This window comes from Protomyctophum bolini (genome assembly GCF_963924005.1).
Source record: "Protomyctophum bolini genome assembly, chromosome: 21".
In the NCBI taxonomy this organism is placed as follows: Eukaryota; Metazoa; Chordata; class Actinopteri; order Myctophiformes; family Myctophidae; genus Protomyctophum; species Protomyctophum bolini.
The window spans coordinates 9,862,479-9,887,309 of NC_137882.1; the positions used below are offsets into that span (position 1 = coordinate 9,862,479).

General features: G+C 41.5%; 2 protein-coding genes across 2 annotated transcripts; one reads left to right on the forward strand and one right to left on the reverse strand.

The window, feature by feature from the left end:
* Positions 1 to 1,648: 1,648 nt before the first annotated feature.
* Positions 1,649 to 6,836, reverse strand: cops5 (COP9 signalosome subunit 5). The gene is made up of 8 exons (XM_080793487.1): positions 6,529 to 6,836; positions 5,857 to 6,091; positions 5,496 to 5,624; positions 4,978 to 5,043; positions 4,640 to 4,725; positions 4,362 to 4,473; positions 2,794 to 2,942; positions 1,649 to 1,951 (listed from the first exon to the last, which is right to left on the reverse strand). Exons 1-8 carry the CDS (start codon positions 6,666 to 6,668, stop codon positions 1,861 to 1,863), a joined length of 1,008 nt encoding a protein of 335 aa, XP_080649613.1. The 5' UTR covers positions 6,669 to 6,836; the 3' UTR covers positions 1,649 to 1,860.
* Positions 6,837 to 8,482: 1,646 nt separating this feature from the next.
* On the forward strand, positions 8,483 to 23,548 carry cspp1a (centrosome and spindle pole associated protein 1a; the record flags this gene model as incomplete). The annotated part of the gene is made up of 22 exons (XM_080793315.1): positions 8,483 to 8,518; positions 10,257 to 10,648; positions 11,414 to 11,505; positions 11,615 to 11,711; positions 11,939 to 11,996; positions 12,205 to 12,539; positions 12,676 to 12,791; positions 13,680 to 13,790; positions 14,017 to 14,108; positions 14,284 to 14,431; positions 14,578 to 14,721; positions 14,991 to 15,094; positions 15,958 to 16,104; positions 16,324 to 16,479; positions 16,568 to 16,669; positions 16,844 to 16,901; positions 17,134 to 17,260; positions 18,590 to 18,729; positions 21,738 to 21,872; positions 22,175 to 22,287; positions 22,463 to 22,622; positions 23,233 to 23,548. The coding sequence occupies 22 exons, from the start codon at positions 8,483 to 8,485 to the stop codon at positions 23,454 to 23,456; spliced, it is 3,087 nt and encodes a 1,028-aa protein (XP_080649441.1). The 3' UTR covers positions 23,457 to 23,548.
* Between the last annotated feature and the right edge of the window lie 1,283 nt (positions 23,549 to 24,831).

Genomic DNA, 24,831 nt, shown 5'->3' on the forward strand with positions numbered 1-24,831 from the left:
AAGAAAGACCCGGGTTTCCTGTGAGTGAGTGACTTGTTGACTCCACTTATGCATGCAGGAGCACTTGGCGGGGAGGAAATGTTGAGTGTAGAGAGCCCCCCGCCTTCTCCTTACTCTGAACCCTCTTGCTTTCTGATAGGGGTAACCCTTTCACTACACCGTGCTTGCTCTAATTCTTTTGAGAACCAAAGTAAACACAATATCCCTGCCTCTTGACGTAGGGGTCATTCGTTCTACAGGGTTTATAGGTGCCTAGAGATAAATAGCAATTAATCATAAGCCTTATCAATCTGCTGCTCTCATAGTTGCAGTCATATTAGTATCGAATGACCCCCGTTTGTTATTCTAGTGTATTTCTGTTGAATATGGCAAATGAGGTGGAATTCCATAGTAAATTGTGTAGTTTTTATACTAATAACAGGGAATACTGTATGCTGCATGCATGTAAAATGTTAAATTAAACTAGGTTGGAAATGGATTTTGAACCATCCATATTTCAACTTGTTTAGAATTAGAACATAAATGTCATTATTCCATATTAAGCCAAGCATACAAATGTCCATCTGGTGATAATCATAATATTTACATGTCCAATGACTTCAGTATGTTACACTGATCCTTAAATCACCATGGAAGACCAAGCATTTGGTGAAAACGTTACTGAAATTGCATGGTCAGAATACATTTTCCACACTCACCACTGTAATCTATTAAACATTTAGCAAAAATACAAGCCATTAAGTGTGCAGATTTAAGACCCTTAACTATTTCTAAATTACATTAAAGATAATCCAATAGGTTTCTTATTTCTAAACTACTCATTCACCCTACCATTTAAAGCATGGCTTGAATAATGGTAAAAGAAAATCATTATAAGAATTGGTGCCAAGTCACATGTACGTGAGAAAAAACAGACATCTCTGAAGCCCCGCCGGGAATCTCTCCTCTGCAATACATGACATCAAAAATATACATTTAGCCATTACAATACCATGACAGGAAAAAAAAGCTGTTACACGAAACCGGGTCAGAGCGCCGGGTGTGTGAGAACAGGCAGACTCGGCAAGTGTCTGCTTCGATGGAGAGCAGACATGCCGGGTGAATAGACTCCAGTGTGTACAGCTCCCGTTTCTGCACTGCATCACTGCCGCGCCGCAACCCGACGTGCAGGCGACCCTGCCGCACTGTGTACCAGTGAGAGACAACCTGTGCTGGGACTCGGGAGTTGTCCCGTAGAGACGTCCCGCACATGGCAGCTAGTGTTTACATTTGAACCAATGCAGGGGTTTCAGTTTGTTGTTCCATTATGTAATGTTACGACGAGCCACAGTGAGTTGAATGACTGACTTGAGTGGTGATAGGCCAGGTTGTGCATAAATGCAACCCCAGTCTTTGTTAAAGATTTGCTTTGCGCTGCAAATTACTATAATAACCCTTTAGCCAAAGACAATAAATATAAAAAGGTAGACAATGGCTTCAGGCTATGGTAATGTCATTTCCCAATCTTTTATAGCCCTCCACTAGAGAAAGGATTTAACTTTTTTGCTGCCACAGTAGTTATGTTGCATATTACCTTTGTTCATATAGCATCATTATGCTTTTATTTAGTAATCATGGAATACAATTTCCCCAAAAAAAGTATACTGAATTTTTTTAATCACCATGTTTTATTTGTTATTTTCCATGTGTCCGTTACCGTGACAATATTCCTAGGGATGACAGCATTCACGCCAATAGGGGTAGAAAATTAAAACAAAAGTGCTCCAAAGAGAAATGAGAGATGCTGCTAACCTTGACAGATAAAACAAAAACAGGCATCAGTAAGTGTTTGGGGGAACTCAAACTGGCCAGTAGACCAGTTTAGTTGCCAGATGTGTTGATTTGATTGAAGAGTTTGTCCTTGATGACTTGACACATCAGACCATGTATTGCCTCTATGGTCGTCTTGCAGCTAAACAAATACCAAGTGAAGGGGGGAGGGAAAAAAGGTACTGGTTAGTTTCACCAGATTCTCAGTTTTAACATCCCCAAGATATCAATGGACTTCCACAAGCAACCAATAAATTGCCACTAAATTGCTATCTATTCTATCAAATTGCAGTATAATTTGTCATTTGGCAGCTTTGGAAATGACAATTCAAACATTACGATTTTATTTATGCACAACATAACTACCATTGCTTTAAAAGGGTAATTGTAGTTGTTTTTCTAAATGACGGGAAAAAGCAATAAAATAAACTAGAAAATAAATAGGCCCTTAAAAGATTGAGATGTCAATTAGGATACATAATATTCAGAATAATAGTGGCAGTAATGCCATTTGCAATGCAAGTAATTGATTTTCTGAACTTGAAGCAAGTAAAATAATAGGTCGGGACACACATTGGTTTTAGCTTATCCTTAATATGGACTAAATCCTTCATATTAATTCAATTGAGACGGTCAATATGTCACACAGTAAAATATCCGATGATGTACGGCGCAAGGTCAAAGATGAACAGACTGACAATAATGAAAAACAATACCATCCATCATTTCATCAGCAAGCTGTACAATATAAGCAGAGAGCAACTTATGGTATGTGAGATGACAGTTTGACTAGTAGTATTAAACCACTTTTATATTGCCCGAAATTAATACATTTTACAAAATAGTGCACGCACACACACACACACACACACACACACACACACACACACACACACACAGTCACAGTCTCTCTCACACACACACACACACACACACGCCCACGCGCGCGCACACACACACACACAGTCCCAAGTGTAATTTTACCTGTCTCTTGTTGCTTTGGCCAGCTTGTCCTCAGACTTCCTGTCGTGTGTGTCCAGACCCAGCATGAAGCTTCCTCTGCCCAGCTGGGCCTCTGACTGCTCTAGCTTCTCAGACAGGTCAAACACCTGGCCTGTAGTGTAGTCGGAGTTCTGAAGGTACAAAGGAATGCACACACATAATTCATGTCCACATTAAAGGTATATTTAAGGTTACACTCACAAAATCTAGGCACACACACAGCTGTAAAACAATGACAATTTATCACTACTAAGTATTTTGCAGATTGGCAACAAATATGCCTAACTGGTTTTGGACATTGGACAAGTTGCAGTGAAAAGAACTCATCCCCCCAAAGAAGTTTGCCTAAGTTTACTTAAGGTGAGGCCATGTTTTCAGTGCAAAAGATAATCACACACACAATGACACAGGGGCCTTAAATGCAGTGACAGTGTAGCAACTGACAAAGACCTTCACCAATAGAGCAGCCCGTTCTTGACATGCCGTCAATTCATCTTCATCCAGAACACCAAGAGCCGGCTGTTTGGTTAAGCCTGATGTCCATTTAGGCTGTTCAGTCAAGCTCGGACAGAGCGACTGCATCCACAATGGGAATTCACAATCTCAAGAATGTATTGGTGAAAAGAGAGATGATCTACGGTAAACTACACTGTAGTTTATCGTGCATCTCAGTCTGGGTTTAGCCTATGCGGTCTAGCCCTACAATTTCATTAATATGTATCCCCCTTGTGACAATGCTTACGATACGCCCAATTCATAATGGTTTTTAATCTGTTGTAACTCAAAGCCAACCTGGGCTTTGAGGATATGGTCAAAGCCCACAGACCGAGTCCAAAATAAATGTAATTCATATATATAAAATAAACAAGTAGCATGCTGAACTGTAAAGTATTGCTATTTTTCTAGTAGCTGCTGCAATGACCAAATTAAATATTCTGCTTAGATTCCTCTGAGATCCAACAGTGGGTTGTGGTCCACCGGTTGAGAATGGCTGGATAATTATAATCTTATAAACAGCAGACTTTCATTAAAAAAGGCTACATCATTAGGCTATATACAGTATGTAGGGTGAATAATAGGGTGAATAATAATAATAGTCGTTTTCAGTGGTTGCATAATGGTTTCTCATGTTAAGCATGTTCACCTAACTAACCCAAACAGAATACAACACTGAGGCTGATCTGTCTAATTTGTCAATTAGTCACAACTTGCCTGTATGCAACACCTATGATGCGTATTGTGCATGAATGGGTACACGAGTGCACGACAAACATGCGCATTGATTTAAAATCCCGGCTTGAGGGGCTGAATCTACTTTACTTCATTTTTTTTATTTGGGCGGGACAATACATATTGAACAGTCACCAGTAGAATATGTCAGAGTTAGCAAGGATGCCAATTATTATCCATAGTTCCAACATTATGTATTGTACATCAAAGCCAGGGGGGCAGAAATGTATTTTTGTTATATTCAATTAACCATTTAAAATATTTAAGTTTGTATAAACATCACACTTGTAATTTTTGCGATGGCCTTGTGGCCTACATACCGTAAGAAGACTTGAGGAACTTAAGGTATTGACCCAATATTTATTCCAAAGGAGCTCCAGGAGTTTTCTGTCAAGGGAGGACTTGAAGTAAGTTACCTCCAAGGCATAATACCTAAACAAAGAAAAGAAAAGAAAACTTATTATCAAGATAAAAATCTGTTTTATAGTAGAAAAGGGATGTGAATTAAAATGTTGCAAATTGAAAATAGTTATGTCAAAATATCCCCAATGTAAGTGAAAGCGTAAGAATGTAGATGAAATGAATGATCAACACTGACTGTTTACAGTGCACACCGAAGTCTTCAATCTTGTTCAGGGGGATTGTCTGATATTCTGATGGTCCTTCATCTGGAGGTTTGTAGCCCTAAAGACCCAAAGAAAAAAAAATAGATTTTAAGTAGAAACTTTCAGATTTTGTTTTCTTACAATTTTCTTGTAATATTTGATTTATTTCTCATAACCAATATATTATAGATTTATATGTATTAATAATATTCTCAAAGCAATGACTACATTTAGAAAAGAAACAGTTCCGTTATACAATAGCCTAATTGAAAACAATAAAGCCATAACTTAATTTGTGACTTTCAGCCTGATGAAAATAAAATACTGATACCTTCGGGTAAGTTCTGAAGGCGCCAAGGTTGACTTTCCCTGCCGATATGGTCCGAGTGGGGTCGATCTACAGGGGGGAAAATACAGTAGAACAGGAAAAGGCAGTCAAAGGTCATATAAACCTCAAGAGACGACCACAGCTCGACCACCACCACTGCTCCTTCCTCCCCTTACTGTGGCTGCCAGTGTGCTGAAAATACACACTTAATTATATGATGCCCATGGCATTTAAGCTCTGCAAAACCAGTGAAGTGTAAATACTATATACGGTTACAAAAGCCAAATATTTGCCTGTACTTCAGGGAAGCCTACAACCATACATCAACAACCTTGGAGAAGACGCCTGAACCTGATTACATCTTGCTCCGTTGCTCATGCATGCATTTCAGTTCTCAAACTTGGAAAGAAAAGACCTTGCCTCTCTAAATGTCCCTGATAGGATAAATCTGAACATATAAACAAAACTCTGTATTTGTTCTGAAAAAATATATAAAAGGATCAATATTTTGCTGAACTTACCACGACGGCTACGAAAGGCTCCTGAAACTGCTGGTTGAGCATCTGAGTGCTGACATCTATGCCTGAGAGCCAGCATCCGTAGCCCGGGTGACTGTGGTACCAGCCAATAGCATTCTCTAGACGACCAACCTGATGGATCAGGTTATAGTTGGGGTTATAGTACTGGAAAAACTAAATATAGATGTTGTTAACTGCATGTTAAGATGCACATACTAAAGTAGAAGCACCAAAAATAAAATAAATACATATTATTAATAATAATAATAATAATAATAAAGACAAACTGAAATGTATATTAAACGAACAATTAAATCCAAAGTGTGTCTCTTTCTCTTAGACGCTAAGGCTTAGAGGACCCCACCTGTTTGGCATTTTCAATGTAGGCAGCCATGTATTCATAGGCTGCAGCCTGAGCGTTCACCCGGGTCTCTGTGCCTTCCACCGGTAAGGCAAAGCTGTCCATGATGATCATGGTTTCACCGTCCACCTTCCCCAGCATCAGACCCATCACCTCCAGGTTGCCTCCTGACCTGGCATGCATCACCATCTTCAGCAGAGCCAAAGCTGAGACCTTGCAGTACTTGAAATAATGATGGCTATGGATAAGCAGGAAAACAATGAATTTTGTGAAATCATTAGAGATTACACTTACATATTGATTGATTGATTTTAGTATACAAACAGAGAATTACAGTACATTTCAAGCACAACTCAATACAAAACCTTTGCATTACAATTGGTCCACCACATACGGAACATACTTGTAACGTTACAGGGTATTTCGCTTTTCTTTTTTTTAAGTTTCTTGGAACACATCCAACACATGGTGTTATACAATTTAACACCAAGCCTGGGGGATTTAGCACTGTTGTTGTTGTTGTTGAAGAGTGGTAGCTGTAGCATGTAGCTTGCTAGCTAAACTACCATGACGATTCTTGACGAACCGGAGTGACCACGTTACAAAAACAAGCTGGGAGGTCAATACAGTAAAGAAGAGGTAATTATCTCTCCATTGAATCGCATTTATACTTACTCCTTTGTCCATGGCTTTGCTGCGAGGATTTCTTGCTGCTGCTTTTTGTCATATTTGTAAATTTCATCTATGATCTGTCCTTCCTGCATGCTATTGGTCATCTCCCATGTCTTCTGAGCTACGCTGCTCTGCGTTGCCATGCTGACAAACAGAGTACTTAAAGTGTAAATAAATACCTTGTCTTTTGATTCAAATTGGTTATTAAATGTTCAAGATATCTCAATATCTCACAGACATTTGAGTAGCATAACAGTCAGATAATACACTCGTTCACTTCAGGGAGGGAGCCATGACAGTGGATATAACCATGAACCAACCAACCAACAGTGGGCGGTATGAATATGTATGTTCATTGTTTACCTTTAAATTGCAATTGTACCTCTCTGTAAAAATCTAATATCCAACGTTTGTTACATTTGGTTAATGTATTTGAGATAATTGTTCAACAATATAATATTGTTCTATACGATTTTAACTGCTAGTTGGAAACAGAACACCCACAATAAAAGTGTGGTTTAGTCCAAAGAATGCTCTGGTCCTAAGTAGAGCGCAGCGAACAAACAGGAACACACTGCCATCTAGTGGGCTGTTTGTAGAAAGTCATCAGGAAGGTTTTAGATTTTGACAAAATACTTTAAAGATATATTGCATATTACTTACTTAACACATTAGTTGTTACTTATTATTTATTAGTATTACATAAACTTTCACCAAAACAACCGCAAAAGTATGACATGACATGGCCAGTCACCGTACGTTCTGAATGCATCAATGCATATCATAGACTGTAAAAAAAGATGCAGATGGATGCCAATCGTAAAGCGAGATTGGAACGCTGGTGGCCACGCGATACTTGTTGGTGTTGTGGTTGCCCTTAGCAACGTGCTGATGCTGGGAGTGTCGTTTTGGCTCTGACCAAACACGAAATAAGTCAGCTATCTATGTGTCTATCCAGTATCCCTTTTAACATGCCATGGTTACAAGCCATATCTTTTGCTTTGATTATTATTTTTTTGATTGAATAACAGCATGGATGAAGATGGACGTTTTGGAGGAACATGAACTAAATGCAGCAAAAGAAAGAGCATTACAGTACAGTGAGCCACCATATCTGGAGATCAAGGTACTATGTTTGGCTTTTGTGTGTAAAATGTTGGTGTGACATAGCATATTATGCTAAACACCTGGCCTGTAACAACAAGTGTGGCATTTTACAGGGTGTGCAAAAACAATCATTATGCAGACACTGACTCTACATAATATACAGAATACACACTTCCAGCGGAAAGCTAGCCAGTGTATATAGTGCAAAATGAACTGAACTGTATTCATTCAAAGCAAGATACAGTCCAGCAATTCTAATTATGTGCAGTAGATCTACTGCACTTAGTACATGTATGTACTAGACTACTAGAGCCCCCATTAGAATGCTCTGAGTTATAGATGAGTAGAAGGATTTCAGGGTGTTCTGTGAGACTTTGAATCGTCTCAGCTTTCTGATGTGACACCCTTTCTACTCTACTGGTGTCCCGTTTATCACCTCATTAGTGATACATTGGATTGTAGGGTCCTCTGACATTGCGTATACAGAAATGAGAAATCCTCAATCATCTCCTTGGTTTTAATGACATTCAAGAAGAGGCTTTTGGTCCTGGCACCATGAATCACTTTGACGACATCCTTTTTTGTCATTAGAAAGTATTAAATCAGTTGTTATATATAATATTATTAGCATCATCATGTATTTGTATCCATTGTAGACAAGGGCTGAAGACACAAGGGACACAGCAGCTGCATCTATTTCAGCTTCAACAGGAGGTAGCTCTCCTAATTTTGTCTGTCATATTAATCAGATTCCGCCCTTTTGGTATAATGTGAGCAGATTAATTTTCTTTCTTTTTTTCGCCCTTTTTTCTATCAGGTTGTGGCCTAATTTCACAACTGGGAGCAGACTATGAAAGAAAGAAGCAACGACTCCAAGAAGAACTTCGTCAGGAGTTCAGGTGTTATGTTACAAAGGTCAGATTAAGCATTAATACCCTGTTAAATAGTTTAGAAATTGATCATGTATCAATACTAGGACTGAATGTGGATCCTTCACCTTGCATTGCTATTTTCGGTGTCCCTGAAGAGGGAACCAGAATGAACAACAGAGAACTAAGAATATAGTTGTATTTGCTTCTTTAATTGCTCGCCGCCAAATCCTCCTCTTATGGAAAAAACATCTACCTCCTTCAAACACATCCTGGTTGCGTCGGGACTTAATGTCATTTTTTTTAAACTAGAAAATATTACATTTGCTGTCCATGATCTGATTGATTGATTGAAACTTTATTTATGGGGGCCAGTTTCGAACTACGTCCGTAGGTGCTCTTTGAGAGAGGTTTTGAAGGAGTCAAGGGATTCATATGTCTTAATGGATGTTGGTAGGGTGTTCCACATTTTAGTGGCATAGGAGCTAAACAAATGTAATCCCTTGTTTGAGCCTGTTTGAGAATCTGGGTTGCACGTGGTTTGTTGAAGTGTTGTCTTGGTTTCTTGGTTTCTTGTTGTCGTGGTTTGTCTGGTGTTGTGAGTGTGGACTTCGTTGACATTAAGGAAGTATTTAGACAGGTACATGGGTATCTTGGTGGTGTAGTGAATCTGGACCCATTGCAAGATGCTGTACTAACCCTAAGTCATTCCAGCCCTTCAAAATGGGTGTAGTAGGAAAATTGCAAGTAATTAGTGATCACAAGTAATCACACATCCATGCCTATGTTACCTATTTTATCTATTCCAGAAAGACATTCTAAAAGGTGGAGAGCCTGGCCCACAGCCTCGGAGTCTCTCCCTACCTATTGATGAGAGAACACTTGCTAAGGTGTGTGTGTGTGTGTGTGTGTGTGTGTGTGTGTGTGTGTGTGTGTGTGTGTGTGTGTGTGTGTGTGTGTGTGTGTGTGTGTGTGTGTGTGTGTGTGTGTGTGTGTGTGTGTGTGTGTGTGTGTGTGTGTGTGTGTGTGTGAGTGCGGCATTTTTATTTTGTCTTGTGTCTTATCTTAATCCCTTTTAAGATTTATGGCCAGTTTCCATGGCCATGAGTGTTCCACCCTTTAGTGAGATATGTCGTACCTCATCAGCTTGAGCTGATGTAAAAAGTTGATTGCATTTCCTTGTGTCACATAGCAACTGCTTTAGTTTACATCTGCTAAAGAAAGACAGGCTAGTGTCTCAACTCTTGTCATGGCGTAGCTGACCAAATGTTGTTCAATTGTAAGATAATATCATTGGCTTGATGGAGTCACGAATGGATCTAACATAATATGACAGGTATGGAATAAGGTTTTCTCTTTTTGGATTGGTTTCTACTTATGTTTCTGCTGCTAAAGTAGGCCTATTCAGTGGAGAAAGAAAGATATGCGTCACTTTCAAACACTCAATATTGTGAATGTAGTACAATGTACTGTATATACTGTGTGCGCTGGAGTCATACACTGAATCACGAGAAACCGCAGAGACAAACAGTTTTGAATTTGTGTTCTGTCACTAGGAGCAACTGAGAGACGAGAGACATAAGGAATACAACCTCTTCCTCAACAGACAAGCTGGACCGAGACGTTTAAGACAAACATCTCCTGTTGTCCCTCAGGTAGAAGTTAAAAAATAAAAATACTTCCAGTTTTTTATAAGTTTGTGTTCCATATTCAATATGCTCCACCATTGCACATTGCACATTCCTATCTCTACAGGTTCAGGTGTTGGATGCTCCAAGCTCTTCTTCTGCAATTCGTGTGCTACCGATTACTGAGGCTCAGCCAAGCATACTACTGCCAACACATGAGGAGCAGCACCCATTTACAAGGGATGCAATCACTCAGACCAAGGCAGCAGGGACTGGAACGGGAACACAGAACCCTCAGAGGCGAAGGCAGTGGCAAATTCACAGGCTGAACAACCCGCGGGAGGTCTGGGAGGGCAAGCCAAGGAGGTTCAGAGGGCTCAGGGTGGACTATAGCTCAGAGGCAGGGCAGAACACAGATGAGGAGGAAGAGGAGCCAGAGTTGAATCACCAGAGAACACAAAATGGAAACATCAGAGAGCCTGGACACACAGTGAGAACCGAGCAGCACAGAGCTGACAGGTGAGATGTAATCCTAGAGGTTTTTAACAGCCACCCTTTCTGCATGGGTCATATTATCACATGTGGTCATCATTTTTAATTTGTTTTATCTCTCTGCATCAGAGTTCTTCCAAAGGAAGTGGATGTCCCTGGTGTTTATGAGGAGGACAACGAAGACAGGATTAGGAAGTCACAGTCAGCAAGAACAAACCCCATGTACTATACTGGTCAACCGCTATTAAACAAATGGGATTAGCATTCCTTAGCAGGGAAAACACATCAGTCTTCTTCTGTATTGATCAAGGCAGTATTGATTGAATGGAGCCAAAAACGGGAAAATAATAAGACAACATAATTACTTTTAATAGTAGTCACGCATTTAGTGCCTTTCAGCTGATTATATTGTATCTTTGTTTCCGATTTATGCAATTAGTTTGCCTGCAAATTGAGCCGCCTCATCAATAAGCTTTTAATATGGAGGACTGTTCTATCTGATTGAGTGTACGCCTTGGGCCAGCTCCAAGTAGACAATTACTCAACACGGTTCCATCAGACGAGCTGAGCTGCATTGATTTGTGATGGAGGCTCTCCTCCCTGTTTCTAGGCCATTGGGTGGAAGGCTCTGGGGGGGCAGACTGTGTGTGATATGAAGCGCTGGTGCACAATGCTTAAGGGGGTGTGGCTCAAGGGGAAACTGATTGATAACCTGCTAGCTGTAAGCTGTCATTGATTTGCCAAGCGCATTGGACTGACTCAGACTCTGGACTGTCTATTTGTGTGTAACAGTCCACACATGCCAGGCAGCATGAGGACCACAGAGAGATCCAGGTCTGCTGCCAACAAGGACACAGCTGAGTTCAGCACCGGACTCCTGATCGGTAGGACCTACTCTCATAAATTACCGTGTTCAGATGAACCCTCTTCATACCTTCTCTGCAACATATATGCTAGAACCTGTATTTTTTATGGTTTTGTGTCATGATGCAGGGGCAACGGAAAGGAATTCGGCCTCTCAGATGAGAAAGGAGCGCTACAGGCAGGAGCTGCTGGAACAAATGGCTGAAGGGCAAAGAAACAAAAGGATGTGAGTACCAGCATATACAAGATGACATCAGTTCAACGAGATAAAAGACGTGAGGGGATTCTGAGAAGCCTGAATCAGCCGTAATACTTCTCCTGGCCTGCATTGATTTGATCAGCCATTTATCCTCCTCGAATTTATATATACACACACTTTAGATGTGCTTTAGTTTCAGATGGAGTAGACAGTGTTTTTAAAGAAGATATTATTTGATTTGCTCCCCCTCCCAGGGAAAAGGAACTTGAGTTGAGAGTTGCTGCCACTGGGGCTGTAGACCCTGAGAAGAAGGTAAAGAACTAAAAATCCAAAAGTTGTGTATCATTCATTCATTTTGTCCAATTATGACAATAGCTGTATTTCTCTTTTCACTCACTATCAACACTTGTTACATTTTACACAAATTGTTTTTGCATGGCACCTCGCATAGTAATTTGTATTCATCAAAAAACATATTGTTCTTTTCTTTTCTGCATATTGTGTCATTTCATCATTCTAGCCTGACCGCCTAAAGCAGTTTGGGGCAGTCAATCGTGAGTATATGAGCTGGAGGCGGGATGTTCCCTATAAGCCAGGGGTAGGCATGGATGCCTTGGGGACCACGGCAAGAACCCAGGATGAGAAGCCACCAGTGAACTCGGGTCCCCCAGACAAACCTCCTGTGACATTCCCCTCTTCAGCCCTGGACTACAGCATAACCCTCGGTCACAACACTGGACGAACAGCGGCAGGTTTAGGGATGGGGGTAGGACTGGGGGTCCCTGGACTGTCCTCTTTTAATGAAGACTTCCACAGGAGCCTCTCAAACACATTAGGAGAGATGGTAGCACCAAGGTAACTTAATCCCCCCATTCATAGGCTTCATAGTTACTTTTGATAAGCTATTGAGTATCAATTAGGTGTCTATTGAATAGGTGTCTACTTTTATAGAAAGTTTGTTAATGCATTGTTTTGTATTTTTGTTTTTCAGACTTGCCACTATTCCTCCTCCCAGGCCCCCCACTCTAACAGATGCACACACTCCTTATGATGAGGCCTATTACTACTATGGAGCAAGAAATCCACTGGATCCATATATGCCCTACAGTCAGTATATGCTTTTTTTCCCTGGCTGTATATACGGGTATATCTGACCCTTAAAAGTAAACCGGTCACATCTCATTAAAGTGGTGCAGTGAAACACTGAAGTTTGGTTGTTGTTGAAAATGTAAAAAAGGGTCAAATGAGGCATCATCATACTAGGACACGGGCCTGCATGCGCACAAGCAGTCAGCCTGTATATTGGCCCGGGGCTTCACCACTGAGCACCACTTGGTCATTTGTTATGGCCAAACACATAAATTGCACACATCGTAACTTGGCTAAAGATTGGCTAACTATTTGTCATTCATGTACCGTTTTAGCCGAAAAAATCTAACTCTGGGAATGGAAGCATATGGGCCATACTAACTATGTGACTATGGCATGAAGTCTTACTTTAAATGAGACAGATTTGTCATACTGTCATTGATTGATTTATTGATTTGCACAACAGGAATCGTATTCGTATACACAGTGTACTAGTTATTTCCTAGGAAATACTTTGTATGATGATTCAGTGCTTTCATATTGACTTTGTAGTGTGTGGTAATTTAATGTACAGATGGAAGGGCTTTAAATAACCCCATCAGACCCTTCCATATAGAGACCTATTACCATTCATCATCAAACCACTTGATCCCGATTGATGGCCAAGAGGAGCTTGGCACAGCCATTCATGAATCTCATTTGACCACAGCACTGATTTAAGTGGATATGCAGATGCTGAAGAATCTGGCTTCCACCATTTGCTTGCATTTATTTCCGTTCACTATTTCATTGGCTCAAGCTCACAACAGATCTGCTATTTCCTCAAAATATTTGCTACAGAATAGGGATGCTACATTTTAAGTGGTTAAAGGTTTGTTTTTGTATTTTCTACTCATCTCCCATTAGGTGGAACGCATGTTGGAGGAGTGCCACCACCCCGTGGACCTAATGACGTCAGCCACGGGTCTGTTTCCCTACATGAACTTAATAGGATTAATTTAGATAACAATGCTAAATGTACGCACTTTGTGTTACTGTACTGTATGTGCAACCAAACACTAAAACAGAAAGACAGTGCCTGACTACTTCCCCCCCCCCCCCAGTTCGGTCTTTCTGCCAGTAGGGGGCGGCCAGACCAAACATTTAGCATGTTGTGTTCACTCACTGCTGTACACATGTAACACGCATGCATGACTCATTACAGCTGCATTATCTGTCTTTAGAGCAACTGTCCAACATGAAGCATCTTCCCTGTCTAATGGGGTGCTGCCTGGGGAGAAAGGCAAGCACACCAGAGAGAAGGCTCAGACTTACCAAGAAGAACTTAAACAGCAGGTATACGCAATCACATCTGCATTGGCTGGAAAATTAGCATTTAGTAGATCTGAAGGGGGAGGCAGGAGGGGGTTGCTGTCATAATCTCCAGTTACTTAAAAGCTATGAATTTCATGTTAGCGAGTTGGTTTTTAAGTGTTCTGAAGCGAGGCGCTTATCTTCTTTCTCTTCCCAGATCAAAGACAGAGAGGAGGGTAGAAGAAGAGACACACAGGAGAGAGAGCGCTTTGACGCCAAGATTGAGGTCGAGATGAGGGCGTACGACCCTTGGGGGAGAGGCGGATGCGGGGCTCCTATTAAGGACAACAGAGGGAAACTCATCAGTGTGTTTGTTATAATGTTCTCTTCTCCTAAATACATTTTATACTTCACTTTCTTATGACGGTTCCTTCACCTAATGACCTCACCAAAACGATTCTCTGAAGCTATAGTAAAATAAAAAAATACAAAATTGTCTCCATGCCCTCAGGTGACCTGAAACAAATGCGCAGGACCAACGAGACGGCATACATGAACCCTCAGTCCCGGGACAGGAGAGAGGCAGACGGCCTGGCGGCGAGGAACGCTCCCACTCCTGGACTTGAGGACAGGGCTCCCTCCTATCAGACATCAGGTTGTCGTCACTGTTCTTCTTCTTGGCATCCATAACGCTGTGGACAGTGAAGCTTATATGTGTTTAGCTCTGCATGTGTTTGTGTGTGTAACTGTGTATGTTTATGCCATAAATCCACTGAACATATTCACATGAGGGCCATTTTCTAGGGTATGACGTAAGAGCAAAATGGCCGCCATTTAATGGCGTATGGTCAATAGTACAGTACATTACTCTTCATCGCCAGGGGTTCAATTTCTGTTTCAATATGCTTTTGTTCATCTTTGCAGGCCGCCCGTCTCAGTTTGCCCGCGGTAACGTGTTCACGTCTGCTCAGCCCACTCCACAGCAGCTCCACGAGCAGGACACTTACAAGGACTTCCTGAAGCAGCAGGTAGAGATAAGAAATTGAACCCTTGCAATCCGTGCATCCCTATTCTGGGACGAACATTCAGGGATCAGTCTCAATGTGTTTTTACTGGTTAAATAAAGGTTAGTGTAGATTCACAGTGGTTCCCAAACGGTAGTGCGTGCACCCCTTGTGGTGCGCGAGCACCTTTATGGGGGTGTGCGACATGAAAAGACTAATGGTGGTGCTATGGTTTTATTTTAAATATAACATATTTTGCCAATATATGGCAAGTATATGCAGAATATAGCCTATGCTGCATATATATGCCATATTCAGTCTCTAGACATACATTTGCACAATCTATGTAAAGCGCCTTGGATAAAGGCGCTATATAAATGCACCATTTATATTGCCATGCAGGGGTGCGTCAGCTAGGTCAGTAGGTAACAGGGCCAAAAAGGTATGGGAACCGCTGAGAAGGAAGTGAGAGGTGAAGGGCGCTCTTATCATCGTATTGCATTACTGCTATAATGTTTTATGCCCTGCTTTTTTTCTCTCCATTGCTCTGTAAAGCACTTTGAGCTGCATTTCATGTCATCAAAGGTGCTATACAAATAAAGATTATTATTATTTGTATTATTATACATCATCTAATTCGGGCCAATCACAATTCGCGTTCTCACCTTCTCATCAATGTTTGTGTTACGCAATGTTTGTGGACACACACTAAAAGCTGGACATAATACTATATGTCCACTATAGAGCCTGGTATAGGGTTTAAGTGGATAACTGAGTCTCATCCATCCAAACGAACTGACCTCAGGTTTGACAAGTGGAGGAGGGATCAAATAAAACACAGGTTAATTGTATTTGTGTGTGTTTGCGCGCACACCTGTGTGTGTCAGATAGAAGATAAGAGGCAGCAGCAGGCGGAGGAGAGGGAGCGCCTCCAAGCAGAGGAGGAGAGGGAGGACAGGAGGCTGGCAGAGGACAGAGCCCGCATGCTGCGGGAGTACGAGGCAGAGCAGGAGAAGAGGAAAAAGAAGATGGAGGTGAGGAATTTCTCCATCCAGACTGCCGCCAGAGGAGTATGATATTTTGTCAGGAGGAGATCAAACGAGGAGGGAAGAGGCAGCATTTCCAGAAGTTCTAGAAGGGAACGAGGATAAAGGGCTTCACGGTTCAGTTCACTTCATCTCTCAGCACAACTCCCTGGGAGTGGCTGGCTTGTCTGTCACAGCAGTGATGGTTCCCTCTCTATCTCTCCATAGCAGAAACAGACCAACAAAACAATGGTGCGTGAAGCCGACGATCACCGAGTGGAGGAGAAGGAGAAGAGGACAAGGGAGGAGGAAGAGAAGCAGAGGGAGGAGGTGCTGAGACTGCAGCGTGAGAACGAGGAGAAACGGGAGAGGCTGCAGGCGCATGTGAGTGATTCTTAAGCCCGTTACCGGCAGTTTCTTTGTTTCCTTTTCAACGTTTCTGACGATCAAGATGACTCTGCCTACCATGCAGCTGCAGAGGGAGCCTTCTCCTCCTGTCCCAGCCCTGCAGAAGAAGCACCAGGCCTCCAGGCCCCCCTCTGCCATCAGCCAGCTGTCCTCTAGGCCCATGTCTGTAAGTTACTGCAACACAGAAACAAAAAACATTTAAATTCAAAGTTTGCGTGTGAGCTCACTCTCATTCTTGTATTCTACACTATTACATTTATTTTTATTTTTTAAATGCCGTACTCATTTCCTTAAGTTATAAGTTATAATTAAATCCTCATAATCAATCTCCTTGCCTCAGGAGCGCTCTACATACTCTCCACCTGTTCCTGCCAGGAGAAACCAACTCAGAGCCACAGGTGAGACCGTCTCCGAGTGTGATTGCACAGTTTGCACACTGCAGTGGAAAAAGGACGTTTTCATGCGTGCTTGTTCAACCAACTACATTGGAGAGCTGTTGCTCTCAGTCAGTAGGACAATTGTGTAGTGTCGAAAGGACAGAAAAGGTGAAGCCACTATTTATCCACTCTACTAGACTAACATTTTGCTTCCCTTCTTCCTACATCCCCCCCCCCCCCCTCCCTCCATCAGAGGACCAGCGGGGGGTACTCTGTGAGTTGTCGACCTTACGCAAGCACCTGCGGGGTGAGCACAGGCGACTGGAGGGTCAGCTGGGGCAGACAGATGGCGAGGAGACGGACACACCTCCTCCCACCAGGTAGCACAACTTTGACTGCTCCCCTTAAGTGACTTTTCCAGAAGAGGGAGAAACTTTTATCATATGCTTCCTGTTTAAAGAACGAGAGATGTACTTACATTTTCAATGACCACTGCCTTAGCTGGTCTCCGTTCAGTGAATACGGCTCATTAGGCACAGAGCTGGTTCTGGTCTAATTGAATAGGAGTACACATTTAGCTAGTGCTGTCTGAAAGGGTTTTTTCTCTTGTCCTTAGCTAATGAATATGCTAATCTTCCCATAATATCTGCTCTGGCTTGCTTGCTTCAGCGACTCGGGTTTAGTGCACTACTGTACCTTCATGGCAGAGTCAGTCACCTTATATAGAATATAATTATGAGATTCCTGATGTCAACCATGCGCATAACAAAAACACTGCCTGCGTACAGTACATACAAACAGGTCGACTACAAGTCAGCGAAGAAAAGCCTTTGAGCTGGTGCCAGCCTCAGGGCTTCCCCGTGGTTTCAGAGTAAACTGCTTCGGCAAAAACCTCCACGCTGTCTGACTGAGAAGACCACAGGGATGTGATTGACCTCCACATGCCTGGCGTTGTGGATTTTCTGTGATTTTACCGCCAGCTCCATCAATAGATTCTTAATTCCTTCTTGAATGAAACTCATCCAGGCTCCCCAAGGCAAGCACAGCATTGAGGGGTCATGTATACAATAAAATCCCAAATGGCGTTTTGATACATTTTAACCCTCTTGGAGTTAAATGAACACAGAGGATTTTATTGTGTACGCTGTAGCAAGCACTGGGTGTGGTGGTCTACCGCGACTCAGCACGTTTTCATCAGACCATCCATGTCACTGGACCGTAGACATCGACACTTTTATAATTTCATAACACTCATGCATTATAAGTTCAGTGGAACCATTATAAGTTATAACTAAGTGTACCCTAACGTAGTCAGTTATAGTATAGCTGTAAGTTGTTATACATAATTATTAACAACCTTATAAGTGCATTATAATTGTGATTATAATGCATTATAGACACAACCTAATTAGACATAAAGTAAGGTGTTACCTGGTAGTTATACTGTGCTGTTCCGCTGAGCTTATAATGACCAGCACTTAAGTTATAATACTTCATAATCTTGTTATCCAAGTTATGCATAATTATAAACATTTATAACGAGTGTTATTAAACATTATACAGTACATGCATTATAATGATGGAAATTAGTTTATTGCTGAATCCGGCATGTTTACATGAGATCATGTTCAATTGATAGAATGCTAGTACATACATGCATTGAGGTGCACTGCCCTGTAAATATTATTTTTTTCTTTGTTTTTTCCCAGGCGAAGAGGACGTCCAAAGGTGGACATGTTTGAGTTGGCGCGGATGCATGCTGCTCAGGGGGAAACCAGGAGAGCTCACTCTGGGCATGCGCATGTCAACCCACAAAATCTCAGGGAGTTCAACCAGCTCAAATACAGAGGTAATGTCACAATGTTTGTTCCTGTGAAATGTACCGTGGCATTGAATTTGAGCAGTATTTTTACTGTGGCCCCCATTCTGGCTATATCAATAGCTGATGAATGATATGCTACAGAACAATTACACGTTCACTCAATTTTCAGACAGTCAGAAATACAACAGTTGGGTGAAAATTAATGGGTTACAAAAATCGTGGGATATAAATGTAGGAAAATAAATGAAATACAACTGTTATCCAATGTTGCTGGTCAACTGCTGAGCTTCTAGGTGAAATAACATCCCAAAGTAATTAATTCATCGACTCCCCTCAGGTTCATCAAAATGGAGCTGATAAACTGAATAGAATTAGCCCCAGGCTGTTTTACAGCATGCTGAAGGTCAGTCTAGAACGGTGGCTGTCTCTGTATTATGTATGTCTGTAGAAAGGAGACTATGCCATATGCCACTATGTGCATGACATCACGAAATAGAACCACCTCCTTCCGTACAGTGGAGGACAATAATGAAGTAAATTTTCTTGAGTGCTGTACTTAAGAACATGCTTTGATCATCTGTGCATGATGGGAGCCAACACACGGAGCCGCTAGGAGCGGATTGAGGTGTACCACCTACAGTATGTACTGACAGCTGAGACACCTGCTACATAGTGACATTCTGTTGCTCAAGTTAAACACCGCCCATTAGCCTGTGAACGGCTTGCAGCTGGATTGATCTTCGGCTTCATTCGATTGCATTTCAATGCTGAAGATTTTTTTTTTTGTAAACTTTATTTTTACATTTTCTTCCGTTATTACATTTTGATAGTACATTGTATTACATGTATGTAAGTAAACACACAAAACACACAAACATATACGACCCCTCCCCCCCCTCCCCCCTCCCCCCTAGGCTAAAAAAAAAAAAAAGTGGTGGGACAAAGCAGTGGACAATCATAGATCAAAAAATAAATAAATAAGAGTCAGGACAGGGACATAGTTGGGCACAGTCGGACACAGTACGGGTTACAGTTCACTGAAATGGAAAGTCCTCAACAAACTCCACAAAGGCACTCCAAGCTAGGACAACGTTTTTTTGGGCTCTGTCCACTCTATAATGCTGAAGATTTTAATAGGACTTTATAGTCTATAGTCTATACTCAGAACGGGTTATTCTGCCTACCAGTAGGCTAGTAGGCGGCTGCTTTTACATTTTCCAGCCTCACTGTGGAGCCATACCGTATACCATTCACCATTGTAGATATAAAATTAAATAAACACTGTATGGTTTGGGTGTCAGATGAGAAAATAAGATGTAAACGTTGTGTTTGTACTGTAGCATAGTGGTTCAGTGGTTTCAGAGAGTTATGGGGTTTTATAAATGCAGTGTTAATATTAAGAAGAAACTGTACTTTTGAAACCATTTAGTATTATTTTAAGCAAGTGCTCCAGTACTTTAAATCAAGTATAAATCTGTTAGTGGAGTAATATTTGACCAGACGTATCTACTTTAACTCAAATTATGGGGTTGTGTGTACCTTACAGAACAGGCATGTTGTTTTTCCATCAGACACAGATGCACTTGTTTTCTTTATATTGGTAACCAAGCTGTTATTTTAGATAGTAGCGTGTAGACAGTAGAGACACGTACAGGAAACCTAGGGCACTCGAGACATAACATGATTGGATTTTAACTCGGGCGGGCCTTCACTCACAAGGCACATACAGTATGCTCACCAGACACCCCATCCCTCCAGCCCCCACCAGTGGTGTAAAGAAACCATGTACATTTACTCAAGTACTGTAGCCTATACTTAAAGGGCCACTTCACCCCTTTTGCAACCAGATCTTATTTTAATGTGTTTTTAGATATTTTAGTCATGGCGCCGTGTCTCACTTCCTTCCTGGACTACAAGTCACACCTGTCCCTTTAAGTACAATTTTGAGGTACTTTTATTTTACTTTTACTTTCCCAATTTTCTGTACTTTTACTTCTATTCCACTACATCTCAGAGGGAAATATTGTACTTTTACTCGACTACAATTATTTAAAAACTTAGTTACTTTGTAGATTTGGATTATTATTACAAAACATAAGTTTGACTTGTAACCGGGCAAGATACTTTTACTTGGGTAAAACATGTGAGTACTTTTTCTGTCCCCCCCGTCTCTCCACAGTCACACAGTGACATTAATCTCATGAGGTCATGGGTGGCTCATCATAAAGCTCGTCCATCGGTGACAGGCAGTTTGGCCCTGTACACACAGCAGCACAAGGCAGCAACAAAGGAAATGGAATTGGACCGTTTCCCAGACTGGCTTAATACAAGGCTGGAGAGAGAAACGTGCAACTTCCAAAACTAGCAAAATGTTTCGGAACAATGAAAAAGGGGCGCCAGTTATAGCAGAATATAATGCAAAGGCAGGAGGGGATGTGTTTGCCTCAAAGAATGACCATGATTTTAAACACTTAAACCCTACAGATATGCTGTAGCCAGACATGGGGCAGTATCTTCAAACATTAAAGTGTGGGAGCCTCAGACTGCATCAGATCAATTCTGTCCGTTCAGTCCTTATCAGGGCTGCAACGCAGTCAGGCTGCAGAGTTGCTGAGTCACTGCCAAGCGGTTGTTTCAGGCTGGGCACGGATGGGAGATGCGATGCTGAAAAGGCCGGGATAGGAGCGATTAGAGTCAGACGCTATCCTGCCATATACGTTTACTGTTCTGTTTCAGTCTCCACATAAGATCTGATCTGCGGAGCTTTCATTCTCTTTTTTTGTATTTGAGTGGCCAACTGCTGACCTGACCCTGCCTGAGGAAATGCATTATCATTGTGTCCATCTCACCACCTCTAATGTACATACAAGCTTTATTGACGCATCAAGGGAAATGCATATGATCGGAAACAATCACTGAAGCAGGGTGTGTGGGTGTGGGTGTGTGTGTGTGTGTGTGTGTGTGTGTGTGTGTGTGTGTGTGTGTGTGTGTGTGTGTGTGTGTGTGTGTGTGTGTGTGTATATGCGTGCGAGCAGACACAGAGTCTCGTGAGGAGGTGCGTTATGTGTACCCCGAACCCCCCAGTGATGAGCGCAGTCTGGATATTCAACAAGAAGCTCTGCTCCGTGGGCAGCAGAGAAGAATGAAGAACATGAGGACAGATGAAGGAGGTCAGTGGTCTAACATACATTCTACGCTAACGAGGCTCATACCTTTTTACAGCTCCATTCATTCCATCGACAGTTTATGCTGAGTAGATGGATATAGAGGAATAACATGGATAACATTGAAAATAGAACAGTTTCTATTCCGGGTCCAAGATTGTAATACTGACATGATACTGACCATGATATTGGCCATGATACTGACCATGAAACTGACCATGATACCGACATGATAGTGATATATGATACTGACCATGATACCGACATTTTTGGTAATGATGACGATTTATCTTATTGTGTTCTGTCAGATTACCTCAGAGATGATGCTCGTTTAAATCCGGCCCGTAAGCAGAGGTCTCCTCAGCACTCTGCAGAGGACAGGGAGAGACACATACCTCTCAAGAAGACAGACTACCCTGAAGTATGGAAATATATATTATTTACTATATCACTTCAACACCAAAGATGTAGTATGGCCAGTGTCTTGGAATAACAGTCCATCAGTTTTGTAATTTAAGACTTAAGGCTAATATAATAATAATGCAACTGTCATGGACTGTATGGCTTCACTGTTTTGTCTCCATCATGGTCTCCAGGAGGTGATCAGACCTCCTGCTGAGAGGGAGTATGAGATCCAGCCAGATGCCCAGTCCCTGGGGTCAGTGAGCAGTCTGAATGTGGAGAGAGTCAGGGCCCACAACCAGCACCGCATCAGGAGACTGGACCTTTTTGACAAGAACCATGACTTCAGATCAGGTCAGAGCAAACATACTGAGCAAACGCTCTGTGCGTTTAGGATTAAATTAACCTGAACTCTAAATGAGCAAAGCAAACACTATGCAATGGAAATGGTTCAATGGTTCAATAGAATCTCACAGATTAGTATAGCGAATAGAGTGCTCTACCTTCATTGCATTCCGGGACAGGAGTCTTCAAGTTGACTTTAGTTTTTGCATATGATGCTTTATTTAAGAAAGGTCAGTGACAGTGTAGAGGAGACAGAAACCCAAGGGCAGAGAGAAAGTAGACATGCAAGACATGTGGGTCGGATTCATACCGGGATCCTCACACCCAAGGAATACTGTATATGTGTAATTGTGTACTAAATGGGTGAGCCACCAGGAACCCCAATTGGAAATTTCTTTCATTAAATTCAGTGAACAAAGCATTTCACATTGTGGCATATTCAGGTTCGCTTTTCTTGATAACACCAAGTCAATTGTCTTTTAAAATCTTATTATTTTTGTATAATTCTTTATAAAAACAAATATGCAATATTATGCAATGCTACTATAATTATTATTTGATTTCTGGATTTCTGTGACTGCATATACACAAGTGACACATGAACATCTGTATTGTCCAGTTGGGCCATTGGGTGACGACGAGGACATCTTATCTCTGCACTCAATCCCTTCCGCCCTGGAAAGGCGTGTCTCCGTGGAGACAGTTGCCACGGAGCCGTGGCTGCGCCCTGGTACATCAGAGATGGTGAAATGGACGGGCCGTAGAGAGAGACCAGCTAGTAGAGAGACACTGGACCGGCACTGGGACAGACCCTCTCCACCTACAATGGCTAACAGAGGTTAGCCGCAGCAGAGAGGGCTCAGCTTTCGGTTCACCATGGACAGCAGACAGCAGTGATTTTCGTTTATTACACAATTTGCACTGACGCCTTACATTCAGCCTATTGTCCACGAGATGGTGAACAGTTACAAACACACATTTTGTTTAAAGGGTTGTAAGTGTGAGGCATATGTAAGTAAGAATGTACAGCTGTGAATGTACTAATAACTTGGGAACTTCATGTTAAATGTTGTCAATATATACCAGAGATTATTTTTAATAAATGTTTTGTAAAACCTTTTTATCCTACCTTTTCATGTATTTATATCCGCCAGAGTAAGAGAGAATATGTGTGCGTTTACGAGAGGGAGGACAATGGAACTGTGAGGATGTATAGTAGAGGTGGTGAAGGAGTTTCAATACCTGGAGTCAACTATAAGTAATGCAGACATGGTGGAAAGGATGGAGGTAAGGGTCAGGAGCATAAATATGTCAATCTCACGTATGCAGCTTGAGTAGAATTATTATATTGTGTGTATACAGTACTTACTTATTAGTTATTATCACCATGCTTTATTTGAACACATAACTGCAAAAGCGTGTTTTTCTAAATGTCAGATATATATGATTGCCTTTTGTAAGCAAATCACAGCCTTTAGCTCAAAGCTTGGATCAAATGGTCCATTTTAAAATAAACTCTTATTTTCATCCTAATTATACAGTTTTGTGTTTGTTCGCTGATAAACAGTATTTTGTTTTTTGACAGTTACACAGGCCAGACACAGTGTTGTTAGTAACTCTCCATGGCAATGGAATTGTTGTTGTTTTGCCTCCCTTCTTTATAGGAAAGGAGGCCAACCCTGTCTTGGTTGCCAAGAAAAGAAAAGACTAAATATTTCCTATTAATATTATAATGTAATTTAAATTTAATTTTACATTAAAAAAAATCCAAAGAAAATTGGGTAGAGGCCCTCGAGACATTGACTTATCGTATACAATAAATCGATCTTGGTACACATTGTGAAATGGGACGTGCAACTCATGGCTCATGGCTCTAGATTTAGAAAGACATTTTTCCCTCTGCAGCTGCCAGAGCACTAAATGAGAACATGGACCAAAAACATAGGATCCGAAAATTACGAAATGCCATGGTACAGACAAGTGTCTCTTATTCTTGCTGTATATATGCAATAGCAATATGCAATATGTATGCCTTCTTTTGCACATTTGATTGACATTGCTGATAGGATAGGTGCATCTTCTTCATGTACAGTATACCTGCGCGTTTTTGGAACTTCTGTTAAAAGATAAGTTATTGTTCCTAATAAGACAAGACCCTAACCCTAAGTCTTATCCAGTATTTTATCTCAAATCTACCGTACATTCTGCTGCTTATACT

What these genes read in the sequence shown, in the direction of transcription:
- cops5 (XM_080793487.1), bottom strand. Translation starts at nt 6,668, where the DNA reads ATGGCAACGCAGAGCAGCGTAGCTCAGAAGACATGGGAGATGACCAAT. An exon ending in ACATTGAAAATGCCAAACAG is followed by an intron (nt 5,625 to 5,856) that starts GTGGGGTCCTCT and finishes CTGATCCATCAG; the next exon opens with GTTGGTCGTCTAGAGAATGC. An exon ending in CCTTCAGAACTTACCCGAAG is followed by an intron (nt 4,726 to 4,977) that starts GTATCAGTATTT and finishes TTGGGTCTTTAG; the next exon opens with GGCTACAAACCTCCAGATGA.